Below are 25,739 nucleotides of genomic sequence, written 5' to 3'. Positions count from 1 at the left end.
TGCTCTCTGCCCTGCCTCTCACCCAACCCCTAGCAGCAGTCTAGAGCATTAATATCTCTCATGCAGAGGCAGGCCATTGTAGGAAACATGACCTCTCATCCATAGCCTTGTTTGATCAACACAGTTCAACAGTCATCTATTTCAGGGAACTCATCTCTGCCCTGGCATTAGGGGTGCAGAAACACTAAGGGCAAGGGTGCCCTAGGCCCTGTTCATTGTAAAGGCTAATGTAATAAGACCATGGCATTCCTCTGCTCAGCCCCACCAGCGGGTTTCCAGAGAAACCCGCTAACCCAGAGAGAACTTAGTCTTGACTGTGGCTTCTCTGGCCCAACGCACTCTCACCCCAGCTGCGTGCCCAGATTCCCTTTCACCCCCCACCCACTCCTCTCCTCCAGCCTGCGTCTGATCCAGGCATACTGGCCTCCTTTGTTCCAAAGGATCTGGGGCCCTATTGATGCCTGGGAGGCCCCTACCTTAGATCCCTTTACGATGTACCCCAGCCACCTTGTCCAGGGCCTGGAGAATGCAAGGACGAGCAAATATGCAGTCAATGAATGAGATGAATGGACAACCTTGATGGGTTGGCAGCCCTGAGAAATTAGCAGAATTTGTGTTATCGATCCCTTTTTCCCATTGAAGGGATGGTTCAGAAGGGCTAGGTGACTTGTTCGTGGTCACACAGTGAGTAGAGTGGAACAGGCTGCTGAGAATGGAAATCTGACTCGGAGTCTGTGCTTTCTTTCTCAGATCTCTCTCTGGACTGTTGGCTGTTTTGTTTCCCTCCATTCATTTCTGGGTTCCTTCATGACCCAAGCCTCCACTGAGCATTGAGTGTGTGCACAGGTGACAGGGTCACTGCCATAGCGAGGCTGAGTTTCCATCCTCACGTTGCTCCCCGTCCAGGGAGGAGACATATGTGTGAAGAGTGCAGACAGAGTGCAGCCAGGACCCTGGGGAGCCAGGAGAGGCCCCTAACTCACCCCAGGAGTGGGCAGGGCTTCCTCCAGGAGTCGGCACCAGCTGAGCCCTAGAGAATAAGTAAGAACCATCGGCCACGCAGGGTGGGGGTGGTTTTCTGGGCAGTGGGAACAGCCTGAGCGGGGGCACAGAGGTAGGAGCAACTGTGACCTGCGGGTCAGTCATGTTGCTTGACGTTACAAATAATCTACTTTATTCCATAAAGGGGGCGCATTCCTTCATGTATCTGAAAAGTCAAGATGAGGGTGAGACTGTAGGTTGAGCAGGATCAAGGATTTAGCACCATTTGTTCAGGTTGTTCAGCTCCAGTCTCTTCTACACAAGCTAGCAAAATAGCCAGCAGGATGTTCCACATGTCAACAACAAGCCAACCAGAGCAAAAGAGTTTCTTCCCTCCCTACAGAAGCTGGACTGGATGAATTAAGGCATATGCCCATCCCTGGATCAATTACTGGGGTAAGAGGTGGGAACCCTCTGCCAGTCAAGTGAATTGTGAGCCTACCTGTGATGGTGCAGAAGTTATTCTTACTCAAATTACAGAACTGCTCCTTGATGGGGGCAGGTGGGGAGAGAATTGGATGGGACACCTGTGGACACCACTAGGTTATAAACAAAATCTAGATTCTCATGAAAAGTGAAAATTGGAGCAGGGGCTGGATAAAAATGACATTGCCAGCTGAGCTGCGGAGCTCAGACCTTATCCTCCATACGTTGGGCTTCTACTTCTGGAAGCTGAAGAGGGTTGCACCCTATGTATCTTGGGCCCTGGATGTCTCCAGAAAGGCACTGTGGATTTAATATGGTTTTTGAGCTGCCCCCCTTTCTACCAAAAGGTGATCAGTCTCCTTTCAACTCTAATTTTCCTGGGGAAAAAAAAAAAATACCCTGCTTATTGGCAATCTACACCTTGAGGATGGGGAGGAATTGATCAGATTCCTTCCATTCTTCAGCATTCCAAGCAAAGACCAAAGAGAACATGCTCCAGGGCAGAGGTGTAACCGCAGTTGTATCATACAGAAATCCCAAGGTGTCAGTGAGAGCCAGGGGAGTCTCTGATGGGCATTTGAGAGGTACCCGTTTGCTTTCTTCAAAAGAATATTCCCCCCTTGCTCTATATCCCTCCAGCTGTAGTAATCTGAACAGTTAACAAGACAGGTGTCTGCTCCAGGGTAGAGCCCTCTAACCCCCTGTTCTTGGTCCCCTAAGAGGGGACCATAGTAACCCTAACCCTAACCCCTCCAGATGCAAGGAATCAGAGGACTGTACATTTGGACTCAGATCCTGCTCCTTCCTTTCCTTAGACAAGTCATCTAACCTCTTTGAGTCTCAGTTTCTTCTGAGACACTCTCCTTAGGGAGAGTCTCAGTTTCTTCTGAGAAACTCTGAGAGTTTCTTCAAGACAAAAAGGGAGACTAGTATCTAGCTGGCAGTATATTCCGAGGATTATCTGAAGAGATACGTATGCGTGAATATCTCATCCTCTCAGCTCTTAGTGGATCATCAAAGAATATCGATTCATTCATGTATTGAAGAAGGATTTTTTTTTTTTTTTTTTTGAGATGGAGTCTCACACTGTTGCCCAGGCTGGGGTGCAGTGGTGCAATCTCGGCTCACTGCAAGCTCCGCCTCCCAGGGTCAAGGGATTCTCCTGCCTCAGCCTCCCAAGTAGCTGGGACTACAGGCGCTCACCACCGTACCCGGATAATTTTTGTATTTTTTTTAGTAGGGATGGGGTTTCACCATGTTAGCCAGGATGGTCTTGATCTCCTGACCTCTGATCCGCCCGCCTCAGCCTCCCAGAGTGCTGGGATTACAGGCGTGAGCCACCGCGCCTGACTGAAGAAGGAAAATTAAAGTTCAGCAGTGGCCTAATAGATGCCAGAAGCCCAGAATACATCATTTTATCTATCTTCATAACCATTCTATAAGTAGGGGTGTTAGTATCCCACTTTACAGAAGAAGAAACTGAGGGTCAGGAAGGTTGAATAACTTTCCCAAGGCTCCACAGATGGGAAATCAGAACTTGAACTTAGACTATCTAAAGCCCCTTCTATGGAACTAAGGCCAGTTGGCAGAGCTTGAAAGCCCGGGTAAAAGGAACCCTGGGTCACTCTCTAAGCATACCTTTGTTGTTGTGCTTGTTGCTGAAATCCAAAATCTGGAAGAGAATGAAGTAGAGAGAAAGCAAATAACATGCATTTAACAATCCCTGTGTATAGTATACCTACATGCATCATGAGCTCTTTTACAAACGTTTGTTGAGTGTGTCAGTGTGCTAGGTTCTTGTTGTTGGAAGCATGGAGCGGACACTTTCTGCATCCCATAGTAACCTTGCAAAGAGATGATAACATCCATTGTATCCACGCACTGAGGCTCACAAAGGTAGATAACCATCCGGAGCCACCTGCCAGGTTGGCATGACACCAGAAGGAAGACCACGGAATACATCCTGGTGGAGATGTGGAGAGAAACATTTTTTATAGCAGGATCACAGAATCTCACCCTGTTTTCTTCCTCCTTTTCTTTGCAGATGACAGACAACCTTCTGTGCCTTCATCAAGCTGGTTGCGTACCCACCGTGTCTCTGGTGACAGCATGAGAAAGAAAAAGCCCTAATTAAGGATCATCAGAAACCACAGTTGGAGGAGGACGGCAGAGACAGCTTCCCTCCCCGTTATACCAAGACCCTTCCTTCGAGGTCCTTGCTCCTGAGGGACCCTGGACTGTCATAGCGATTAATGACCCCTTATCTTGTTTGGATGGGAAAGGAAATCACTGGTTAAAGCTTGATCAGGAGACATTATCAGCTCTTTAAGGATCGCAGAAGAATAGGCTACTTTATTTTCTGAAAAGGTAAATATATGCAAGCAAAGCAAACATGTCACGAATGGCCTTGGTCTACCACACAGCGGCGTCTGGGACACAGTGGGGGGTCATCCCCCAGCGGGAGTGAAGTCGACCTTAGTGGCCCTTGTGTCCTCCCTTGGAATTCCCGCCATTCCCTTCTGATTGAGCCTCCACCTCTGGGATTTTTCTTCCGTTTTTCTCCTCTCTTAGGAGGGAGTTCTGCTACCCATCGTGGGAGGCCGCCATCAGAACTGCAAAGATGGTGACCCTGCGGAAGAGGACCCTGAAGGTGCTCACCTTCCTCGTGGTCTTCATCTTCCTCACCTCCTTCTTCCTGAACTACTCCCACACCATGGTGGCCACCACCTGGTTCCCCAAGCAGATGGTCCTGGAGCTCTCCGAGAACCTGAAGAGGCTGATCAAGCACAGGCCCTGCACCTGCACCCACTGCATTGGGCAGCGCAAGCTCTCGGTCTGGTTCGACGAGAGGTTCAACCAGACTGTGCAGCCGCTGCTGACTGCCCAGAATGCACTCTTGGAGGACGACACCTACCGATGGTGGCTGGTGAGATGCTGCCTGAGAGTGGGGTCTGGGCTGAGAGTTGGGGTGTGGACTGAGAGTGGGGATCTGGATGAGGGTAGGGGGCCTGGGCTGAGAGTGGGGGTCTGGGCTGAGGGTAGGGGTCTGGTAATGAGAGTGAGGTGCTCCCAGAGTTAAATGCTCAGTCCCCGTGTACACCTGGGGCCCTGCGAGGCAGTTTATTCAGTAGGATTCAGATTATTGTCCAACACTATTTATTGAGGATCTATTGTATCTAAGAGCAGGAAGCACAGCTTTAGTTTCCTGTGACTGCCATAGCAAATTTCTGCATGCTTCATGGCTCAAAACACCAGAAGTGCATCCTCTCGCAGCTCTGGAGGCCAGAAGTCTGAAATCAAATTATGGGCAGGCTTGGCTCCTCCTGGAGGCTCTGAGGGGGAAGCCGCCCCAGGCCCGCTCCTGGCTCCTGCCAGCTGCCGGCAGTGCTGAGTGTTCCTGGGCTCAGAGCTGCAACAGTCCAGCCTCTGCCTCCACTTCCATAGGGCCTTCCTCCCTGTGTCCGCTTATATCTCACATGTCCCTCTCCTTTTCCTATGAGGACACCTGTCATCAGGTTTAGGGCGCACCCTAATCCAGGATGATCTCATGCAGAGATCCTCAACAATTTCACCCGCAGAGGCCCTTTCTCCAAATGTCATGCTCACAGATTCCAGTGACTTGCACTTGAACATATCTCTTTGGGAGCCACTATTTCACCCACTACAGCTATTGAAATGCAAAAAGAGAGAGAGATCCTTATTCTCATGGAATTTTATTCTGACTGGGAGGGGAAGATAGGAAATAAACAAGGTAGGCTCACATAGCAGTGCTTTGAAGAGAGAGCAAATGAGGTTTATCATAGAAACTTAGAGGGAGCTTCTGTAAATGGGGTCACCAGGGAGGTCTCTGAGACAGCAGGACTCAAGTTGAGACCCACAGGCAGAGAAGGCAGCAGCCATGAGAAGAGCAGGACCATGCACTGCAGATGTCTGGGACAGCGGGTGCAGGAGCCTCAGGGTGGCCTCTGCTGGATGTGTTGGGGAGTGGAGGAGCTCCGCATGGCTGGGGGACTGTGAATTTGCGAGGTGCAGTGAGACGAGGCCTGAGAGTCGGCGAGACCCAGGAGAGGACTCTGGGATTTCTTGTAAGTGCAACAGGAAGTCACTGTAGAATTTTTATCAGGGAGTTTCATGATCTGATCGTGTCATTTGAAAGGTCATTTCCATTGTTAAATGCAAAATAGATTGAAGAAGAGCAAGATATATGTGTTCATGTCTTATTTATTGAGCATCTACTATATGCCAAGCATCACTATATGGAGATGGAAAAGGTAGAGTCTTTCCTTTCTTGGGTTGCAGGAGTGATGGGGAGAGAAGGGAAAACAGACAAACTCAAGCCAGGATGATAGGTGCTGCGCAGGAAGTGGGCGCAGGAGCTGTGGTCTCCATGTCCAACTCCCCTTGAAGCCTGGGGTTATCACAGAAGGCTTCCCACAGGAGGTGATGGCCAGGCTCATCATGAAGGATTCAGAGAGGTTATCCAGGTAGATTCTGGAGGAAGGTCTATTTGAAATGAACAGAAAACATGCGTGAGACTGAGAAGGGTGGAAAGTCCTGGGCTGTGCTTCTGAAGACCTGGCTGAGTCCTGGTTTGCTGACCTGTGTTGAGCACCGCTGTGTGCAGGTCCTGGGGTGGGCTCTGGGGAGGTGACAGAGAACCAGGCAGGCAGGGTCTTTTCCTTTCAAAGATCCAAGGGTCTAGAGAAGGAGGTGGTGAGCCAGGCATGGTAAGGATTAGGGTCTGCTCTCAGCCTCGGCACTATGGACTTGTGGGGCTGGATCAGCCTTAGCCACAAGGGCTGCCCTGTGCATTGCAGGATGTTTAGCAGCATCCCTGGCCTCTACCTGCTAAATGCTAGGAGTGCCCCATCCCCAAGTTGTGATAGCCAGAAGTCTCTAGACATTGTCAGGTGTCCCAGGTGGGGTGTGGGGGGGGGTGCACATGCATGCACAAAATTGCCCTCCCTTGAGAACCAGCAGGGTTGGGAAAATGACACATTGATGGCAGAGGTGGCTTCATGTACATCCCGTCTCCTCTCTGGATCTGATTCCCCCTGTAGCAGCGTTGTTGGGACCACATTAAGTCCAAACTTCCTCTTCAGAGCCTGGAGTCTGTGATACTCAGTGTCACCATGGGATTCTGTTTACAAAGGCCTTTGGGGACAAACAGGGTGCTACACAGCCTGGATATAAACCAAACAGGAAGGGACCTTACACATCGGCAGGTAAAGGAGAAACTTGGGGGCCTTTGTCCTCATTTTACAGATAAGGAAACTGAAACTCAGAAAAGTTAGGTGACTTTTGCAAAAGAGAACATCAAATCCAGCCTCTGGAAGTACCGTATTAAAAACTGTTATTAGAGAGCATCACCAAGACAGTATCGATCTCTCTTCTTGGGGAGGGCGGTTTCTAAAACTTAGGCTGATGTCACCCAGGGGGGATTAAAAAGGCATAAGGGAAAAACATCAGCTTTTGGATATAACCTATGTGTCTTCAAAGAACACAGGCTATAATGTAGACTTAGGAACTGAGGCCTGGCATCAGGGTTCCTGGGTTTTGTCCCAGACTTTGTAGGTCCCATCAGGAGTGACTGTGAAGAAGCTCTTCATCTCACTGAGTCTCAGGTTCCTTCCTGTTACATGGGAGGAATAAGCTATTTCACCAGGTTCTCTACAACCCTGCAATCATTAGTTTTAACAATTGTATTTATTTTTGTTGGTTTAATGGGCAAGTAATACTGAACTTACGTGTTTTGTTTTGTTTTCAGTATTAATTAAGGCTGAATATATTTCCACTTAGTTGTTCCCTGTGTACCAGATGTCCTTCCCTACCTGCAGCCCTCCTCTGGAGTCTTTTTCTGAAGTTTAGCCTCTGGTGGCTGATTCTAGGGTAGCCACTTGAAAGGAATGGGGCTTCACCCTCTGGAAATCAACAGGAAGGAGCGGGGCTTCAGAGCTTTGGGGTTCTAAAAAATGCACAGATAATACAGAGACTTCATGCTTTGAATAAAGAATCGGGATAGAGGCAGGGAATATTTGACATCCAAGCCATCCTGGGAGTTCCTGGCTGCGCCATTGCTTTGGTTAAAGGCCCCCCTGCAGGCAGGACCAGTTCATGAACAGACCTGGACTTGGGTCCTGATATGGTTTGGCTGTGTCCTCACCCAAATCTCATCCTGAATTGTAGCTCCCACAAATCCCACATGTTGTGGGAGGGATCCAGTGGGAGATAATCATGGGGGCCGTTCCCCCCATACTGTTGAGGGGGCTGGAAGAGTCTTAGGTGAGAATGTGAGGTCCCGAGCTCCCATCCTGCCCTGAGCTTCATAGTCCTCATCAGTCAAGTGGGCATCAAAATTCCAGCTCATCCCAGCCCTGGCAGGAAGAGGGACACAGGAGCAGTCACCGGGGCTCACTCTTTGAGTTGAGTTGAGTTGAGTTGAGTTGAGTTGAGTTGAGTTGAGTTGAGTTGAGTTGAGTTTACAAATCAGCCCTGAGCCCTGCCCTGCAGTTGAAGAGACTACACCACCATCCCAGGCTGGACCTACTGACCCCTGCGACCCTCTCCTCGGGTCTCTGTCCCAGACATCCAGGAACAGGGATCCCTTCTTCCCCAGTCCCCATGTCCAATTCGGAGACAAGCTATGTTGAATTCTGACTCTGCCTTCTCTACTTCCTGCCAACTTGGGAAACCGTTCTGTGATACGCAGGGAACATTCTCAAGGGACAGAAGGAGTGCGATCCTCCCCTGGTTTCCGCCCCCTGCCCTCCTAAGGCATCTTCCCATCCCAGACATCCATGCTCAGTGCCCAAAGGCAAAATAATACCATCATACTGTCCACCCGGCACCTAGCACCAACTCTGGCCAGGTCCTGGGCCCAGTTGTCCAGGTACCATTGCCTCGCCCTTACCACCCCCACCACCACGAGGCTGTAGGTATTTCATTGTCCTCACTTTGCACTTACCAGGTCACCCAGTGTCAAAGGGCACAGTCAGATCCCCTTCTAATTAAAGGACATGGTCTGGAGTCAGACCCAGGATATTCAAACTGTCTTCGTCCTGGGAAACTCACTTCACCTCTGTAAGCTTCAGTTTCCTCACCTGTAAAATGGGTCTGTAAGATCACCTTTCTCATAGAACCATCATAGGAACTCAGTGAGAAGCTGCCTATTGGGTTCTCAGCACAGGGCCCTGCATAGAGCAACCATAGAACACACGCTTCCACCCAGGGTGAGCCATCGGAGTCCTGCACGAGCCCTTTCTAAGCACCGCCTGTCCCTGCACTAACCTGTCCATCCACACGGCACCAAGGATGTGGTAGGGGCTCAGTTGTGATGAGCTGAATGAATGAATGTGTGTTAGCTTTAGCAGCTGTCATTCACTTATTCAGTGGACATATCTTGGGCCTGTACTACCTGGCATGCTTGTGTGTGCTGCTTGAATGCCAAAGGGGCCAGGGAAACCAACAGCAGCTGGGGATTGGAACGAGGCCTGCAGTGAGGCTCCAGTGGTGCCAGCCATGTGTGGAAGGCCAGAGACTGATATTTCCAGGGTCCAAGGGAGGCTTCTCGGAAGGTGATGCATCGTTCATTGGCCATGGAAGGAGGAAGGAGGGTGGGAAGGGAGCGCGAGTACCTCTTCCCAATACACTCGGGACAGGTGTGGCCTGTGGATAGGGACGACTTCCAGCCATCGTGCCTAAAGACAGGACAAACTCTGCCACAGTGCACGCTCCCGAGTTCCCATGGATCATGCCCGAGTGCAGGGTGAGTTGAGGCACCCAGGGCTCCAGCTTCACGGAGATGCCCACTCTCGGGCTATGCCCCTGGGCATGAGTGGACTTTCTTACCCCACTTGCCTGACTCCTCACTTGCCTCGCCCACCCTCGCCCCCAGCCTGTAGTGCTTGACTCCATGGAGATCTCCCCTTCCTTCTCCTGCCTTACTCCTCATCCCTTTCCAGATAGCACCCACCATGGACACCTGCATCCGCGCCTCAGCCTCTGCTTCCAGGGAAGCCGACCCGAGGCCCCATGCTTCCCTAAGGAGCTCAGGCCACCAGACGGCAGGCATTGATTGAGCGCTGATTGTATACAGAGACATATACTTGGAAACTAGTCAGAAGGCTGGGGAGGGCGTGTCTCTGAAGTTCCAAACATTCTGTCCTGTGTTCATATCAGTAGCACTGTCATACTTTTTTTTTTTTTTTTTTTTTGACATGGAGTTTCACTCTTGTTGCCCAGGCTGGAGTGCAATGGCGTGATCTCGGCTCGCCACAACTTCTGCCTCCCAGGTTCAAGTGATTCTCCTGCCTCAGTCTCCCGAGTAGCTGGGATTACAGGCATGCGCCACCACCCCTAATTTTGTAGTTTTAGTAGAGACCAGGTTTCTCCATGTTGGTCAGGCCAGTCTCGAACTCCCGACCTCAGGTGACCCGCCCGCCTTGGCCTCCCAAAGTGTTGGGATACAGGCGTGAGCCACTGCGCCCGGCCAGCACTGTCATACTTTTATTGTCACTGACAAAAGGCAGAGAAAACCAGAATCTTTCTTTCCCAAAACAGTGACGCTACATGGAGTAACCCGCTGCTCCATCTCAGCTGGTACGGAGAGGACTCAGAATGATAATCTAGAGAAAGAGCCAGTTTCCCATCTGAGTTCTACCTGGCCCTGCACTCACTCGATGACCTCAGGTGAGCCCTTTCCAGGGCCTGGGCCTCCGCTTCCCCTTTTGCCAGTGAAAGATTGGAACGGATCCGAGATTTCTGAAGTGTGGGGCTTGTGATGTTAGGTGAGGCAGGGCATTAGAGAAAGTCGCATCACAGAGCCCCGGAGGTCATTCCTGCCGTCCCTCCTTTCCGCCTGTCTCTGCAGTGCTGGGGCTTCAGTTTGGCCTGGTGTCTTACTTTGCACCTTGTCAGGGCTTGTGAGCCTTGTTCTAAGGGAGAGGAGAGTTTGCCTGGGCAGGCAGCAGGGTAGAGCTGGAACCGAATACAGTAGCTTTGTTTCCATTGCATTGTACAACTACCATTTTACTTCTGCCAGGTAATTCTTGCTTTCTACTTGTGTTAGAGATGAGAGGTTTCCTTTTCAAATAAATTTATTTTTATTTTTTGGTCAGGTGCGGTGGCTCACACCTGTAATCCCAGCACTTTGGGAGGCGGAGGCGGGTGGATCACCTGAGGTCAGGAGTTCGAGACCAGCCTGGTCAACATGGTGAAACCCTGTCTCTACTAAAAATATAAAAATTAGCCAGGCACAGTGGTATGCACCTGTAATCCCAGCTACTTGGGAGGCTGAGGCAGGAGAATCCCTTGAACCCAGGAGGTGGAGGTTGCAGTGAGCCGAAATAGTACCACTGCATTCCAGCCTGGGCGATAGAGTGAGACTCCATCTCAAATAAATAAATAAATAAATTTTTCTTAAATGAGTCATTAAAGTCAGTCAGTAAGAGTCCAGCGAGATGACGTGGTGCTGTGTGAAGCATGCAACATGCTCCCCACACACATCCACGGCCGACCTTGAGTCCTGGCTTCTCGGACCTCTGTGGCACCCAGTAGGCACTCAGTAAATGTCACTGCATGATGGATACACGGTGCCAGGCTCCCAAATCAAAGTAGCAGCATGATGGAAGGCCATCCTGTGGGCCTGGGCACATCTTCACAAGCCTGGGGGGCACAGCAGCCCTTGCTGGTGGGAGCCCCCCGTGGAGTTTCCTGCAGGGGAGTCTGGCTGTGGTCCTGTAGCCTGGGGCTCTGAGTGTGGTCCCCCCACCAGCCCTGGCAGCAGCATCGCCCAGGGGTCTGTTAGAAATGCAGGATTTCAGGGCCAGCTCAAACCTCCTGAGTCAGATCTGCACCTTAGCAAGCCTCCTGGGGCGTTTTCCGCACATTCAGGATCATGGGGCCGCCCTGGGCAGTTCCATCAGAAGCAGGCGTTTTATCTGGATATCGCATTTGTGTGTGTGACAACGTATTCATATTTATCATTTTAACCACTTGTATGTGTACAATTCAGTGGCGTTAAATACATTCACAGCGTGTGTAACCGTCACCACTATCTATAACCATAACTAGCAGATTTTTGTCATCCCAAGCAAAAACTGTCCCCATTAAACAGTAACTTCCCCTTACCTCCTCCTCCTCCCAGCACCTGACACTCTCGGTCTCTTATGAATTTGACTACTCCAGGTACCTCACATAAGTGGAATCAGATAATCTTTGTCTTTCTGTGTCTGGCTTCTTTCGCTAATCATAATATTAGTATTTTCAGGGTCCATCCATGTTGTAACTATTTTGAACTTTTTTCTTTTTATAGCTAATAATATCCCATCATGTGTCTAGAACATCTTATGTTTGTTTATTCATCCATCACTGGAGACTGGGTTGCTCCCACCTTTTATCTATTATGAATAATGCTGCTTTGAACATGAGTATACCAATATCTGCTTGAGACCCTGCTTTCAGCTTCTGGGGGTGTATACGTAGGAGTGGAGCTGGCAGGCCACATGGCTGTTCTGTCTTACCTTTTGAAAGACCACCTGTTTTTTTACCTCGGCTGCACGGTTTTACATCCCCACCAGCAATGCATGAGTTCCATTTTCTCCACATTCTCACCGACTGGTTGTTTTGCACTTTTGCTTATAACTGTAGCAGTGGGTGTGAAGTGCGGTCCAGATTGTGCTGCTTCCCATGACGTGTTTAATGGTCTTAAGCCAGAGGAGAGGCTGCCTGGGTTTAACTGGAAGAGCAATCTGGTTCTGCTTCCGTGCCTCCCCTTGGGGCATCTGATTCCTTCCATTGCAGTGGGGACTGGGTGCCCCAGGATCTCCCTACATATGCCCAGGTCACTCATCTTCTGGATAGTGGCCAAAGCCACTGCTGGTCACTTCCTCCTCTCCCAGCCACTCCTTGCCCCTGGGGCCTGGAGTAACTAATGGGAACCGCCCCACAGCTTACCACCCCTACCCCAAAAACCAGGGCCCAGGCTTTCCAAAGGCTAAGATTCCAAGAGCCAGATTCAGGGTTATGTTGTGGGAGAAACCTGCAGGTGGGTTTCTAGTAGCCTGGGTTCAAATCCCGGTTTGTATCTGGGGTGTGTTGCTTACCTCTCTGGCCGCAGAGCATCCCACCTCGCCCACAGTGAAATGACACAGCACTGTGGCATGGGGACAGGTGAGGAAGGCTGAGGCACCAACAGGCATCACTACACAGTGTAGCCAGAGCTCCACCTGCGGCAGTGGGCCAGCCGGGGCGTGCAGTGGGGGCCAACAGGGAAACCAAGTCATCCTGGTTTTAGCACTGAGAGTCCTGTATCTAGAGAAACCCCTTAACCTGGGCAAATGAGGATATTTAGTCACCCTGGGAATAAAACTAGTGTTCAGCCTGCGAGCAGCTGACCCTCGAGCTAGGTCTTTTTTCTTTTTCCTTTTTTTTTTTTTTTGAGTTGGAGTCTCTCTCTGTTACCCAGGCTGGAGTGCAGTGGTGCGATCTTGGCTCACTGCAACCTCTGCCTTCCGGGTTCAAGCAATTCTCCATCCTCAGCCTCCCAAGTAGCTGGGACTACAGGCATGCACCACCATGCCTGGCTTTTTTGTATTTTTAGTAGAAATGGGGTTTCACCATATTGGCCAGGCTGGTCTCAAACTCCTAACTTCACAACCCACCTGCCTTGGTCTCCCAAAGTGCTGGGATTCCAGGCGTGAGCCACCGCACCTGGCCTGGGCTAGGTCTTTAAAAGAAGATGAAAATGATTTGCTAGGCAGATCTCAGAGGCCTTGTGCATCCAGCAAACTGCTGATTCTTCAGTCTGACTGGAACCCAACAGTCCCGGGGCCAGGGGAACTGAGGGTCAGGCAGGAGAGATGGCAGACGTCCCTACTGCTCTGTCCCTCATCCCTGGCCGGGACTGGAGAACTGGCATTTCCACCTACTCCTTGCTCTTCTTGTTAAGGTTTGAGCAAGAACACGCAGCCCCTGGGCCCTGGTGTCTGAGCAGGGTGGGGGTAAGACACAGCTAGAAGGCTTCTGCTATTTTTCTCTCTTTCAAGCAGTGGTGACACATAGAGGGATGGAGGGCTTTTCAGAGAGAGGGGAGCCCCCAGGGAGGAACAGGTTGGAGAAACGCTGTTGGCATGTGGAGTTGGAGGGGCCTCTGAGGCCAGGTGTGGTTGGATCACCCAAGTGGCTTCAGCAGTACCTGGCACATAGTAGGTGCTCAGTAAACACTTGCAGAATACATGAATAATCTCTTTACTTCCAGAGCAACCCTTAGTCTCCTTGAAGGAGGAAGTGGAGGTGTCTGTGTGTGAGCCGCCTCCATCTCCAGGGACCCAGCAGAGAGAAGGGTGAACAGGAGGCCCCAGTAAACAACAGCAGGTTGCTCAAGGGCTCTGCTGCCAGGAAGCTGGGTCCACAAAGCCAGGTTGACCACCTTCTCTCCTCCGCCCACAGAGGCTCCAGCGGGAGAAGAAGCCCAATAACTTGAACGACACCATCAAGGAGCTGTTCAGAGTGGTGCCTGGGAATGTGGACCCCATGCTGGAGAAGAGGTCGGTGGGCTGCCGGCGCTGTGCCGTTGTGGGCAACTCAGGCAACCTGAGGGAGTCTTCTTATGGGCCTGAGATAGACAGGCACGACTTTGTGCTCAGGTGAGTGCCACACCCTCTCCCGAGCCCACTGCGCTGCACCCAGAGGCCCCTTGGAGCTATAGGAAGCATCTTGGCTCAGGCTCAGGAAGGCAAGGTTCAGTCCTGGTGCCTCTGGACTTACCTAGGGACCCCAGGCTCCACGCTGCACCCCCTAGGCCTCAGATTCCCCACCTCTGCATTATTGCAGGACGGGAATGGACTAGAAGGGCCTCTGCGTACAGAGGAAGCCATACACAGGAGGTCCCCCGTTGTTGGAAGCTTGGCACCTGGAGGCCTGGGGAGAGAGCAAAATTAATGTGAGGACTCTTAAATCTTTAAAATTCATCCCCATTTTGTAATCTAGGCCATAATAAAGCCACATCTTTTATGTAAAATGTGTTTTTCCCTGTCACCAAGTGAAATAGATATTCCAGGAAGATGCCCCAAGTCTGTCCTGGGTCTCTTGCCATTCCCACCACACCACTCATAAGTGCTCCATGCTGAGAAGTGCGGGGGTGGGGGCTGGCCGTCCCCAGCAGCCTTCTAGAATAGTCTCTGCTGTCTGTGATTCCTGACTTTAGTCCTTAGACCACTTACCTGCCTCTCGGAGCCTCAGTGTACCAGGTGTCCCATGGAAAAGTCCATGGTAAGGATCAGAGTCAGGCTTCCTTGACTGCAGAACTAGGGCTGTGGAAATAGCCTTTGGATGAGATTGTCTGTGACAGGCGGGCAGCGGTGGTGATGGCTAGACTCCCTTGAGGTCACGAAAGAGAGAAAAATAGCAGAAGCCTTCTAGTTGTGTCTTCATTGTCTCTATTTTACAGATGAAAAGAAGGAGGCCCGGGGAAGGCAGATGACACCCCTGAGGTCACACTGGAGGCTCACTGTCTCTCTCGGAGAGCTCAGGCGCGCTGAGAACAGGTGCCCATGCTACAAGACTCAACTTTCTCCCCTTCTCTCCCAGGATGAACAAGGCGCCCACGGCAGGGTTTGAGGCTGATGTTGGGACGAAGACTACCCACCATCTGGTGTACCCTGAGAGCTTCCGGGAGCTGGGAGATAATGTCAGCATGATCCTGGTGCCCTTCAAGACCGTCGACTTGGAGTGGGTGGTGAGCGCCACCACCACGGGCACCATTTCCCAGTGAGTCCCCCCTGTGGCCCCGCCTCACTGCTCCGCCCCCTGCAGTGACACCCTGTCCCCCAACCCTGCCGTGGTCCTGCTGTGCCTCCACCGGGGTGCCTCCCCTCCCCCAGCCTCCTCCGGCACAGACAAGCCCAGTTCCTGTGGCTGCCTCCCCGACTGTTCCAACTCTTCCCTCCCCATCACTTAACCAACCACAAGCTTTAGTGTCCTCTTGCTAACAATGCCCGGAGGGACCTCCATGCACCCTGGAGACTTCGGGAAGGGGCCGCCACTAGAAAGGGTCGGCACATACGAGTTCTGCCTCCCTTTACCTGACAAATAACAGCACCTTGCTTTTCAAACTTACGTGAGCCTGGCCAGGTGAGGGTTCCTAAGAAATGAGGGATGGGGAGTACAGGTGCAGCCTGGGCCCCTCCCCAGGGCAGGCAGCGCTGAGCAAGGCAGCTGTGGCTTCCCTGACAATCAGGAACCTGGTTTCCTGAGCAGGCACCGCACGTGGCACTCGGCACATACTATCTCAATTAATCCTCACAATAGCCATTATCATTAGCTCCATTCTCCCAGTGAGGACTCTGGAGCTCGGCCAAGCACCTTGCCCAGGGTTGAACCCCACACAGAGCCTGTGCTCTCCTCTAACCCTGACTGAAGGGAAGTGCTTTGACGTCCAGATTTCCACAAGCCGTCTTGTCTTCGGCCAGGTTTTCTAGGAACAGAGCCAGCCCCGGGATGTAGGTGCAGGAGACCGTGGGGCTGTGCCCTCAGGAGACCAGGGGTGAGGGAGGCAGACCAGGGTGGGGCGGGGTGGGAGCCAGGTCTGGATGTGGCTCAGCTGCAGTCTCCTCCGGGAGCAGGAATCGCACCCGTGGGACCAGCTTTGACACCTTTGCACCCGGGTTGCATGCAACTGCCCAGCTGAGGAAGGGGCAGCTGCGGATCTCACCAGCCAGTGCCCCAGCTCGGCAGGCGTGCTGTGGCCCTGAGAGGTGGAGGCACCACGGCCCCCACTCCATTCCTTAAGGCTGTGCTTGGAGCAAGTCCTCCTCACCTTTTTGGGGAATAGGGGCCAAAACCCAGCAGAATGTCCTCAAATTAGGCAAGGCTGCTCTCTGGTGTCTATCGGGGGTTGCTGTGGGCAGGGGGTTTCTGTGGCTGGGGTAGGGAGGTGGGGGTCCCTGAGGGAAGGTGTGGGGGGCAGGAGAGGCTACGTCTGCTTCATTCTCTAGTCACTACCCCCAAAGCTGCGTGCCCAGGTTCCTGGGCCTGTCTCCTGCCCTGTTAACCAGCTTCTCTTTCTCCAACTGCAGCACCTACGTCCCGGTTCCTGCAAAGATCAGAGTGAAACAGGATAAGGTGAGTGGAGGCCCCAGCCCCTTTGTTCTAAGTTCAGGCTTCCTCATCTCAGGCTCTGCTCTCAGGTACGGCATTGAGTTGCAAGACAGCCCCCAGATCCCCAGGTTGCTGGAGGTAGCATCTCCCACTTAGCTAGCCCCTGGGGGAAGAGGTCAAACACTGGGAGAGATTCTCAAAGCGGGGTCCCCCGGGCCAGCAGCATCACCCGGGAGCTTGTCACAGATGCACATCCTCAGGCCCGTCTCAAACCTACTGATCAGAAACCCTGGCCGCCCCGCATTCTGGTTTTAACATGTTCTCCAGGGACCCCTATGCACGCTGTGGTTTGTTAATTACTCTCAAAGCCAGGCCTCACCTCGTGCCTCTCATCTCTTTCCATGTCTGCATCTTCCCCAGCAGGCCCCTGGCATGAGGCTGGCCAAGAGATGGGCAAAGGGCAGAAGGAGGAGGGAAGTGAGGTGCCTGCCACACTGGCCTTTTGCATACGCTATCAAACTTAGATAGGCTCAGAGAGGTCAGGAAACTTGCCCAGAGACACACAGCTAGTTCTGGATGAGGGTAGAATTGAAGACTTCCTGTGCCTCCAGCATCTTGCCCTTTGCAGTGGGCTGTGCTGCCTCAGGGAAAAGGCCACTTATGGGTGTCTATAGGGTGGGGTTGGTGGAAAGGACAGCCTCCTAGAGATGGTAGGAGGCCACACTGAGAGGTGAATGGTTTACCAGAGGTCCACAGAATCCACCCTTCCAGTCCATTCCAAGGGGCTGCAGTTTGGCTTTCTGGACATGCACGCCCTCTCCTGCCTGAGAAGTCCCTTTCATTGTCCTCAAGGTCGGCTTTGGGTGAGGAACCAAGGCCAAGCCTGATACCGGCCCCCTCCCAGCTCAGCCACTGCCGGCTGCGTGACATGGGGCAGGTCACTTAGCCTCTCTGGGCTTCAGTTTTCTTATCTGTAGCAGGAGGAGAGGGAAACCTGGGACATGAGGTCATTTTAAGGATTGGTGATGATTCCAGCCATCCTCAGGTGGCTTGGTGCTTACGTCTTCACTCATTGACAGTGTCTGGTCCTACCTCACGCTGTTCCCTGGGGCCCCCTTCTCCTGAGCAGTCTCCTGTCTCACCCCTTGGCCTCCTTGGGTTTTTCTGTGTGTCAGCTCAGCGATCCTCCTCACACTGTCCTGTAGGGCCCTCCTCTGCATCATTGCTCTCCATAGCACTTACGAGCTCAGCACCTCTGTCTCTTACTCATGTGGATGAGTGTCCATCTTTCCCACGAGCATGGAGGCCCACGAGTGCAGGGGTATCCGTCAGGCTCACTGCCTCCATGGCCGCAACAGTGTGTGTGTCTGATAGGCGCTCCATGTCCTTTGCCCACCGGAACTCACTAAGGGCCATGTCTTCCCATCCCCGCAGATCCTGATCTACCACCCAGCCTTCATCAAGTATGTGTTTGACAACTGGCTGCAAGGGCACGGGCGGTACCCATCTACCGGCATCCTCTCGGTCATCTTCTCAATGCATGTCTGCGATGAGGTATGCCACCCTCCCCCTGCCCGCAGGGCTGCCCAGAGGACAGAGCTCACCGTCCTGTGTGCCCAAGAGAGGGCAGGGAGAGGGAGGGCAGGTAGACCTAGCCTGCCTCTTCCAGAAGCTCGGATTCTCTGTCTCTATGTCAGGGCTTGCAGCGTGTGTCTCCCAGGGTGTTTTAGTGAGTAACAGTGCTCAATGAGAACGTTCTCGGGAGCAAGAGTTCTGGCACATTCTGTGTGAGTGCCCAGAACCATGGCGGTGGAAGCTCAGATCAAGCAGCAGATTCCAGATACAGGAGCGGATTCTCATAGTGAGAATTGTCTAAGGCTGCAGTTCTCAATCCCACTTACTCCTTAGAATCATCTGTGGGTCTAAGTTCCAGCACCCAGGCCACATCCTGGCCCAATTTTTCCAGAATTAATGGAGCCAGGCCCCCATGGGTTCCACTGTCTGCTGACATTGAGAACCAGTGATCTCGAGAAGCATGCATTTCCCTTCCGACGTCCTTCACCGTCTACCAGGCTGTGTTCGGGTTTCCACGGATGCTCTGAGAGGCTTGCTGCCGCCCCAGGAAGAGGAGCAGGAGGGCGGGTCACACAGCCCCCACTTCCTCCCTGACCCTGGGTTCAGACAGGGCTCTTCTTATCTCCAGCCCAGCCCCAGCCCCACCCTGCCTGGTGCCTGGTGGAAATCCCAGGAATGGGTCAGAGGCACTGCAAGGCAGGTCCCCAGGCTCAGCCCTGCCCTGGTGTTCCCAGGTTGCAACGTGGGTGCCCCTGTCATTTCCCCACCCCACCCCATCTCCAGCCAGCTGGTCCCAGACCCTTGCTTGGGTTTCTGCTCAGAGCCCTTTCTCCCATCGTTCCCACCTGTTTGGCCCTAATGTCCCTGCCCTGGAGCAGGCCCACGTCCATGTTGCATTTCCTTAGAAAGCCACATATGGCATGGAGCTGTCCGCTGTCCCCTCTTTGTCCCCACCCCTCCAATCTGTCTTCCACGCTGCAGTGCATATAGCACATCCTCTCCCTGGAAACCCCTCCTTCCAGTCATCTTGTACTGATTTTCCAAGACTCGACCCACATGCCACCTCTTCTGAAGAGCTTCCTCTGACTTCTCAGGGCATCAGCCCCTCCCTCCTCTGTGCTGTGGGAGCCCTGAATTTAGCCCCAGTTCCAACAAGCATTGCTCAGTCAGTGACTCCAAGAAGCTGTAAGCCCCAAGGCTGCTTCCCCCAGCAGCTGCCCAGCTGGCATCTGATCAAGCTCTGCCTGAACTTCAACACAGCCAGTAGGGTGCTGGGCTCAGAATAAATGCACAGTGTTTGTCATGTATGCGAAAGGCCTGGCCTAGTGGCCACGAGGGCGCCTGGACCAGATGAATGTTGGCCGCAGAGAAGAAAGGGATCAGCCCTGCTCTGTGCCTCATTGCAATCATGATTCTTGGACCCATTTTCTAGATGAGGAAAGTGAGGCTCAAACAAGTGATTTCACATGCCCAGAGCATCCTGGAGTGGCAGAGCTGGGATTTGGGGCAGTTTGCTTGGCCCAAAAGCCCTGCTTTCCTTCCACTCTCTTCCATTCCACGGCCTCCTTCCTATTGCTTCCCTCTGTAGCTCCTCGATTCTGGAAGAATAGGTTGCCCTTGCTGCAGAGGTAAGACCCGGGCTCCAAGACCACATGCAGTCATCTCTCAGGGTCGTCTGGCATTGGACTTGAGCTTTACTTAACTTGCATTTGCTTCACCAAGCCTCTGAGAGTTCCAGGAACGTAGAGAAGGGTTTTAATGAAGGGTTAGTCTGAGTCCTTGGAAATGCTGTTTATGGTCCTGTGGGATTCCAGGAACGCCTACAGGCTTCCTTTCTCAGGGGTGCCACCGGCAGCCCTGCTGTCTGGTTCTCATCTTTGCTTTGCCCCCACAGGTGGACTTGTACGGCTTCGGGGCAGACAGCAAAGGGAACTGGCACCACTACTGGGAGAACAACCCGTCCGCGGGGGCTTTTCGCAAGACGGGGGTGCACGATGCAGACTTCGAGTCTAACGTGACGGCCACCTTGGCCTCCATCAATAAAATCCGGATCTTCAAGGGGAGATGACGCAGTGAAGGGTGGAGGATGGACGCACTGTCACACCTCTGCGTTTCCAGCCCCAGCATCTTGCCGGAGCCGTTCCATCCCGGAGCTTGGAGGGGCAGCCTCAGGTGTGTGCCCAGGCACCGCTCGCAGCCTCTTGCACCCAGCCATTGGCAGCATCTATTCAGCAAGGTCACTAGGCTCTGCCGGCATGGCAGAGCATGTCTCAGAACCTGTCTTGAATGGGGACAACGTCCCCCCACCGCTGCCCCAGAGCTGGGGAGGCGCTGGGAAAGGTTCAACCTCCACACACTAAAATCATTTTAGCTCCTGGAGCGAGCTTGGGGAACAAATGTGGAAGACGCCTATATTCTAAGAGACAGGACAGTTTCCCAGGAAGACGGGCAGAGACTTGAGTGGCGATTCTGTCTAGCACAGAGACATGCCAAGCGGTGTTGGCGCCCGGGGCAAGATGCTGCCCTTCTTTGCACGAAGCCCGGCCTCTTGCTTGGCGTGATAACCCTGTCATCTTCTTCCCAAAACTCATTTATGAGCCACCAGAGGCTCCTACCCCAAAGATTTTCACAGAAACTGGAGACCAGGTGCCATGGCTCACACCTGTAATCCCAACACTTTGGGAGGCCGAGGCAGGAGGATCACTTGAGCCCAGGAGTTCAAGACCCGTCTGAGCAACATAGTGAGATTCCTGTCTCTACAAAAATTAAAGATTTAAAAAAAATTAGCCAGGCATGGTGGCACACACTTGTAGCCCCAGCTACTAGGGAGGCTGAGGAGGGAAGATCTCTTGTGCCCAGAAGTTTGAGGCTGCAGTGAACTGTGATTACACCACTGCACTCCAGCCTGGGCAACAGAGTGAGACCCTGTCTCTGGGAAAAAAAAAAAAGGAAAAGAAAAAATCCCCAAACTTGGCGCCGTGTTTCTGACTCCTGCAGATACCTCTTCCCAAGCAGATGTTCCTTTGAGTAGTCCATCTCGTGGTTCTAATCGTGGCGAGAGCGGATCTGACCACTTCCATGTGCCTTTGTATTTGGGAAAGAAAAGCATGCATGGGCTGAAATGAAACAAAAGCCCTTACTTGGGAAAAGGGACCCCCACCAGCAGCCCTGCTTGCTCTCTGGCTGGGAACATCTTTTCTGGTTTCCTGAGCCAGCACCTGAATTGGAACAAAGCTCTGAGGATATTCAACAGCACCCAGCAGTGTGTCAGAATGGAACGTACATTCTTATTCTCAGACTCTTCAATAGGGTGCCCGCAACCTCCAAAGCCACACAGGAGGCTGCCAGCAGCATTTTCCCCGAGGGCCTGAGCTCAGGGTCAAGTCCCTGCTGGCCATCTTGGGGCTGTCACTGGGGGTCTGGGCCAAGGATATCCCAGGAATGGTGACTGCCACATACCTCATCTTCTTTCCCCAGCTGTTCTCCTTTCCTTGTTAGCCTTCCTGATTATTTATTGATTCTTTTTTTTATTCAACTGACATTGTTGCACCCTGGCTCTGTTGGTGGTCCTGGTGTTTTAATGAAGCTTGCCTCACCCAATAGCTGGGAAACGGGGGTGTGCTTAAGGGGGGTCTGTAGGAGTCCTCAGACATGGGATATTGGGGGTATCTAGGGCTTGGATGGTTTGTGGAATGTCCTCAGCATCCTCCCATTCCAACCCAACCTTCCTTCTTCCTCATTGTGGACTTGGATTTATTCTCAGGCTAGGAGTCTCCAAAACTCTGTGAAACCTTACTGCTGCTGGGTGGGGAGTGGAGAGTAACAGAAATGTGGTAACCAGTGATTGTTGGCTCCAGTTACTAATGTTTAAGCAGGAAAACCACTTTTCTTGTTGAAAATATCCCTGAAAAGGCTGCTGCTGCTTTGAGGAGGCGTGACTTTTTGCTGGTGGAGTGTGACGGAGGCGTGAAGCCTGTGCTCCCAGGCGCAGGGGAGCCCCCTCTGCACACGGGGAGGGAGGAGCTTGGGGACATCAGTGATGGGTCACAGGTGGCTTCAGGCCATTCACAAGAGTCCCCGGAAGTTGCATGCCAAGTTTGATTTTTTCCCTGAATCTCTACTTATGAGCATTTTTCTGGAGAGAGGGTCTATAGCTTTTATCAGATTCTCAAAGGTTCAGAATGGGGAATGTGTTAAACAGAAAACCTGTTTCAGCTTTAAAATCCTCCAAAACTTTAAGATTTTTTTTTTTTTTTCTGAGAAAGGCTGGTAAATCGTTGAGTCGTCATTCAGAACATACAGCCTCGAAGAGCAGAGTTCACAGCCATATATGAGGTGAAGAACTCAGCAAACGTTTGTTGAGTGGCTGAGTGACTCCAGTGGCAGACTCCAGATCATCAGACACTGAAACAGAGAGTGTTGCTATCTCCTGAACTCTTCCCTTTCTCCTAAAAGCTGAGTCTATACAGGGATGGCAGGCTCGGGCTTAGCAATCGACTTCTCTGGGTTTTGCTGTGTAAGAATAAGTCCCTCGACATGAAAAGGCGTCTATGTCTGAGCCACATGCTGCCTGGGTCGATGGCCTGGTCTCCGTCTGGTCTCCCTGTCTCCCACTAGGATGGTCAAGCTGTGAGATCTCTTCCAGCCTCCAAATCCAGCTTTCCCATTTTACTGATGAGAGAATCAAGGCCACATTGCAGCTGGGTGGGGAGTGGAGCGTGACAGGCATGGGAGAGGACAGTGATTGTTGACTCTCGTTACTGATGTTTAATCAGAAAAACCACTTTTCCTGTTGAGCACATTTCCTAAAAGGCTGCTGCTGTGTAGGGAGGTGTGGCCTTTTCCTGGTGGAGTGTGAAGGAGGGAAGTGACGGGCAGTCGTGACCTGTCTGGGACAGATAGCACAAGTCTGAGCAGAAATAGGATGTTACCGGCGCTATGTTGAAATTGTCTGGAGGCGGGCTTTCCCAGCAAGTCTCCATTCAGCATGTGGAAAAAGTGTAACCAGAATGGAGGAGTCTGACTCTCCTGGGCGCTCTCAGCACCGAGCTCTGTCCGCAGGCTGCCTGGGTGGCCTCTCATGCCCTCCAGTGCAGGAGACCACATTTCTCTTTCCCATAGTCCAGCAGATAGCTCTTATGTTTCATTGGCTTAGCAATGGGCACTTCATGGAATAAAAGCCAGTTGTTGCAGCCAGAATTAAATGCACCAGTTTGGCTTAAACCAACTGGAACTCATCCCTGGGGTGAAGGTGGCTGGGAATTAGTGTGTGTGTTAGCCAAAGGGCAGTATGCATGCTGTCAGCAGGAGTACGACGAGCACTCGTGCTGGGCAGGTAGTGGCGGGGGCTCCCGCAGGGCCCTGAATCCCAGCCCACAACTCTTTCTACTCTGCAGACAGAGAGTTCCTTGGAGACTGGCCCTGCGTTCAAGCAGAGAACAGAGGGGTCCCTGCCTGCAGCACCCAGCGCTGAACCTGAAGCTGCAAAGATAGGCTGACGAAGTGGCCCATGAGGTGTCAGCAACATCCCAGCCCCCTGGGTCTCCCCAGTGAGTCAGGGCACTGATTTGCTCTAGCTGGAGCTACATGCACCTCCCCTCCCCTCAGCCACCTTTTAGGGGAGAAAGGAGGACAGAGTTATAACCTCTGGTTCTCTGCAGGGATCCTGGGCTGGAAGAAAGTTCATAAATGGATGAATACCTTTTAAAACTCTGGCTTTTCCAAACATTCCGCAAAGCATTTTGTTAGGCTTAGAGAGAAAAGCCAGATATGAGAAAATAGAACGTAAAATAGGGGGGAAAAACAGAAAGAAGGTGAAGAGGGCAGTTAAGGTCTGGGTGATTCTTTAGGGAAAGGGCTGGTTGGGAGGCTTTGATGGAATCCCATTCTCTGCCGTGGCCAGAAGGTGGTGCTAGAGGCCAGTCCCACCTGGATGTGACTCTGGCCTCTTGGCAAAGGTGGATTAAAACCACAAAGAACATTTAGAACGGATATGTTTGCTTTGAAGTAGTCTGAAAATAAATAAAAAGAAAACCAAAAGAACTCTCTCTCCCTCCCCTGGCTAGGATCAAAAATGCTGTGTGCAGGGAAGTCCAAGCCTCAAGGGGCCACTGTCCAGCCATGGACAGTGACTGCACACCAGCCATGTGCCATCAGGAACCAGCACCTGTCCTCGCCCCTGAGAAGAGCCCCGGGGGTATCATTATATCCATCGTGGACATCTGGTTTGCAGCAAATGTGGCTACATGCCATCAGGATTATCCTGCCCTGTGAACTGGGCTAGCCAGTTTTGAGATAGAGTCAGCCTCCCCATTTTTGTTTGTCATGAAAACACCAGCTCCTGCACCTCTGGGGTGCTCCCTGACACCTGTGCAAAGAAAAGGAGGAAGACTTAGAAGAAAAGGCAGAGACAGGCAAGGCAGCATCTCACAGCTTGTCAGGATCAGGGCATTACTGACTTTTTTTTTTTTCTTACCAAGAGAGCACTGACTTGCCTATGGGCGGTGAGCCACCTTTACACCTCCTGTTCTCCCTCCCAGCCCATCAGGCGATCCCATCATCCAGCCTCATCACTCAGCTTCTTCCTAGTACAAAACTGCCATTGGTTGCACGTCCTGAGCTGGGGGACGTCAGCTTTAACCCTAGCCTGTGTCAGGGCCTCCCCCTTCAGCCCCCCGCCCCTTAGGGTGATTGCAGGTTCCTTCCCTTCCTCCTGCACAATCGCCTCCCTTCACTGAATTCCCTTCAAAGCCAAAGTTTCTTGAGCACTTTTTCTTGTGTGCAGTCTTGTGTGTTTGGCTGTTGGTGTTTTAAAATTTGCTTTCTATTCCCCCTCGCCTCTCTCCATGTCGTTGCGCAGCTGAGCACTGGTTGGGATGCATTCAAATAACGTTAGCAAGATCCTGCTTTCCTCAGCCCCTGCTCTGTTTTATTTATTGTTTAATATTTCCAATGATCCAAATCAAAGTGAATAAATAAAGAGCTATTTTATCGTTTGGGTGTGTTTGTTGTTTTTCTACGAGGGTCATGCATTTGCGCTGCCTTCAACCCTCCAGCTCAGAGGGCCTACTGGGTTGGCGTCACCACTGCTGAATGGCCAGATTTCAGAATACAGAGGAGAGCCCCAGCGTAGGCCTTGGAGAAGCCTGTTCTCAAGCCCAGGAGTGCCGGGCCCTGCTGTGTGACTGGCAAGTCACCTAAGTTCTCTGAACCTCCGCTGCCTGCCGCATGTATCAAATGGGCGTGACAACACTGGCCATCAGAGGGGATGTGAGATTAAAAACAAAAGCATCTCAAGAGGCCCAGTAGACATGCACCACCTGCTTGAACGTTTGCTGAGTAAATTCACCTTGGCCAGGGCCTGATATGGGCTGGTCTAGAGTCTGTCCTCCCCCACAGAGACAGGCACACCCAGGGATGGGCATGAGTTTGGTCCAAAGTTGGCACTAATCTCCCTTAAAACAAAACAGATTCAGAAACCCAGTGTTGGGAGCCTATAAGATAAAATCGGTATAAACAGTAACCAGGCCTCCCAGTTTGTATGGCACACAATACCTCCCTGGGCGTGATCTTTAACTCTCAGAACAGCCCTGCAGGCTGTT

The 25,739-nt window shown here is 52.1% G+C and overlaps 1 protein-coding gene across 3 annotated transcripts in view; it reads left to right on the top strand.

Moving 5' to 3' along the window:
* Window positions 1–25,133, top strand: part of ST3GAL1 (ST3 beta-galactoside alpha-2,3-sialyltransferase 1) — a 116,192-nt gene extending 91,059 nt beyond the window's left edge. For all 3 annotated transcript variants that reach the window (XM_038000103.2, XM_073018368.1, XM_008001596.3), the window contains 7 exons: window positions 3,512–3,834; window positions 4,039–4,393; window positions 13,915–14,111; window positions 15,055–15,234; window positions 16,542–16,587; window positions 17,998–18,117; window positions 20,033–25,133. In XM_038000103.2, the coding sequence (XP_037856031.1) occupies window positions 4,088–4,393; window positions 13,915–14,111; window positions 15,055–15,234; window positions 16,542–16,587; window positions 17,998–18,117; window positions 20,033–20,206 (1,023 nt within the window). In that variant the 5' untranslated portion in view covers window positions 3,512–3,834; window positions 4,039–4,087 and the 3' untranslated portion in view covers window positions 20,207–25,133. The remainder of the gene's footprint in view (window positions 1–3,511; window positions 3,835–4,038; window positions 4,394–13,914; window positions 14,112–15,054; window positions 15,235–16,541; window positions 16,588–17,997; window positions 18,118–20,032) is intronic.
* The last annotated feature ends 606 nt before the right edge of the window (window positions 25,134–25,739 follow it).

The sequence above is a fragment of the Chlorocebus sabaeus genome, chromosome 8 (genome assembly GCF_047675955.1).
Source record: "Chlorocebus sabaeus isolate Y175 chromosome 8, mChlSab1.0.hap1, whole genome shotgun sequence".
Lineage (NCBI taxonomy): Eukaryota > Metazoa > Chordata > Mammalia > Primates > Cercopithecidae > Chlorocebus > Chlorocebus sabaeus.
This window is presented reverse-complemented; position numbering and strand designations above follow the sequence as displayed.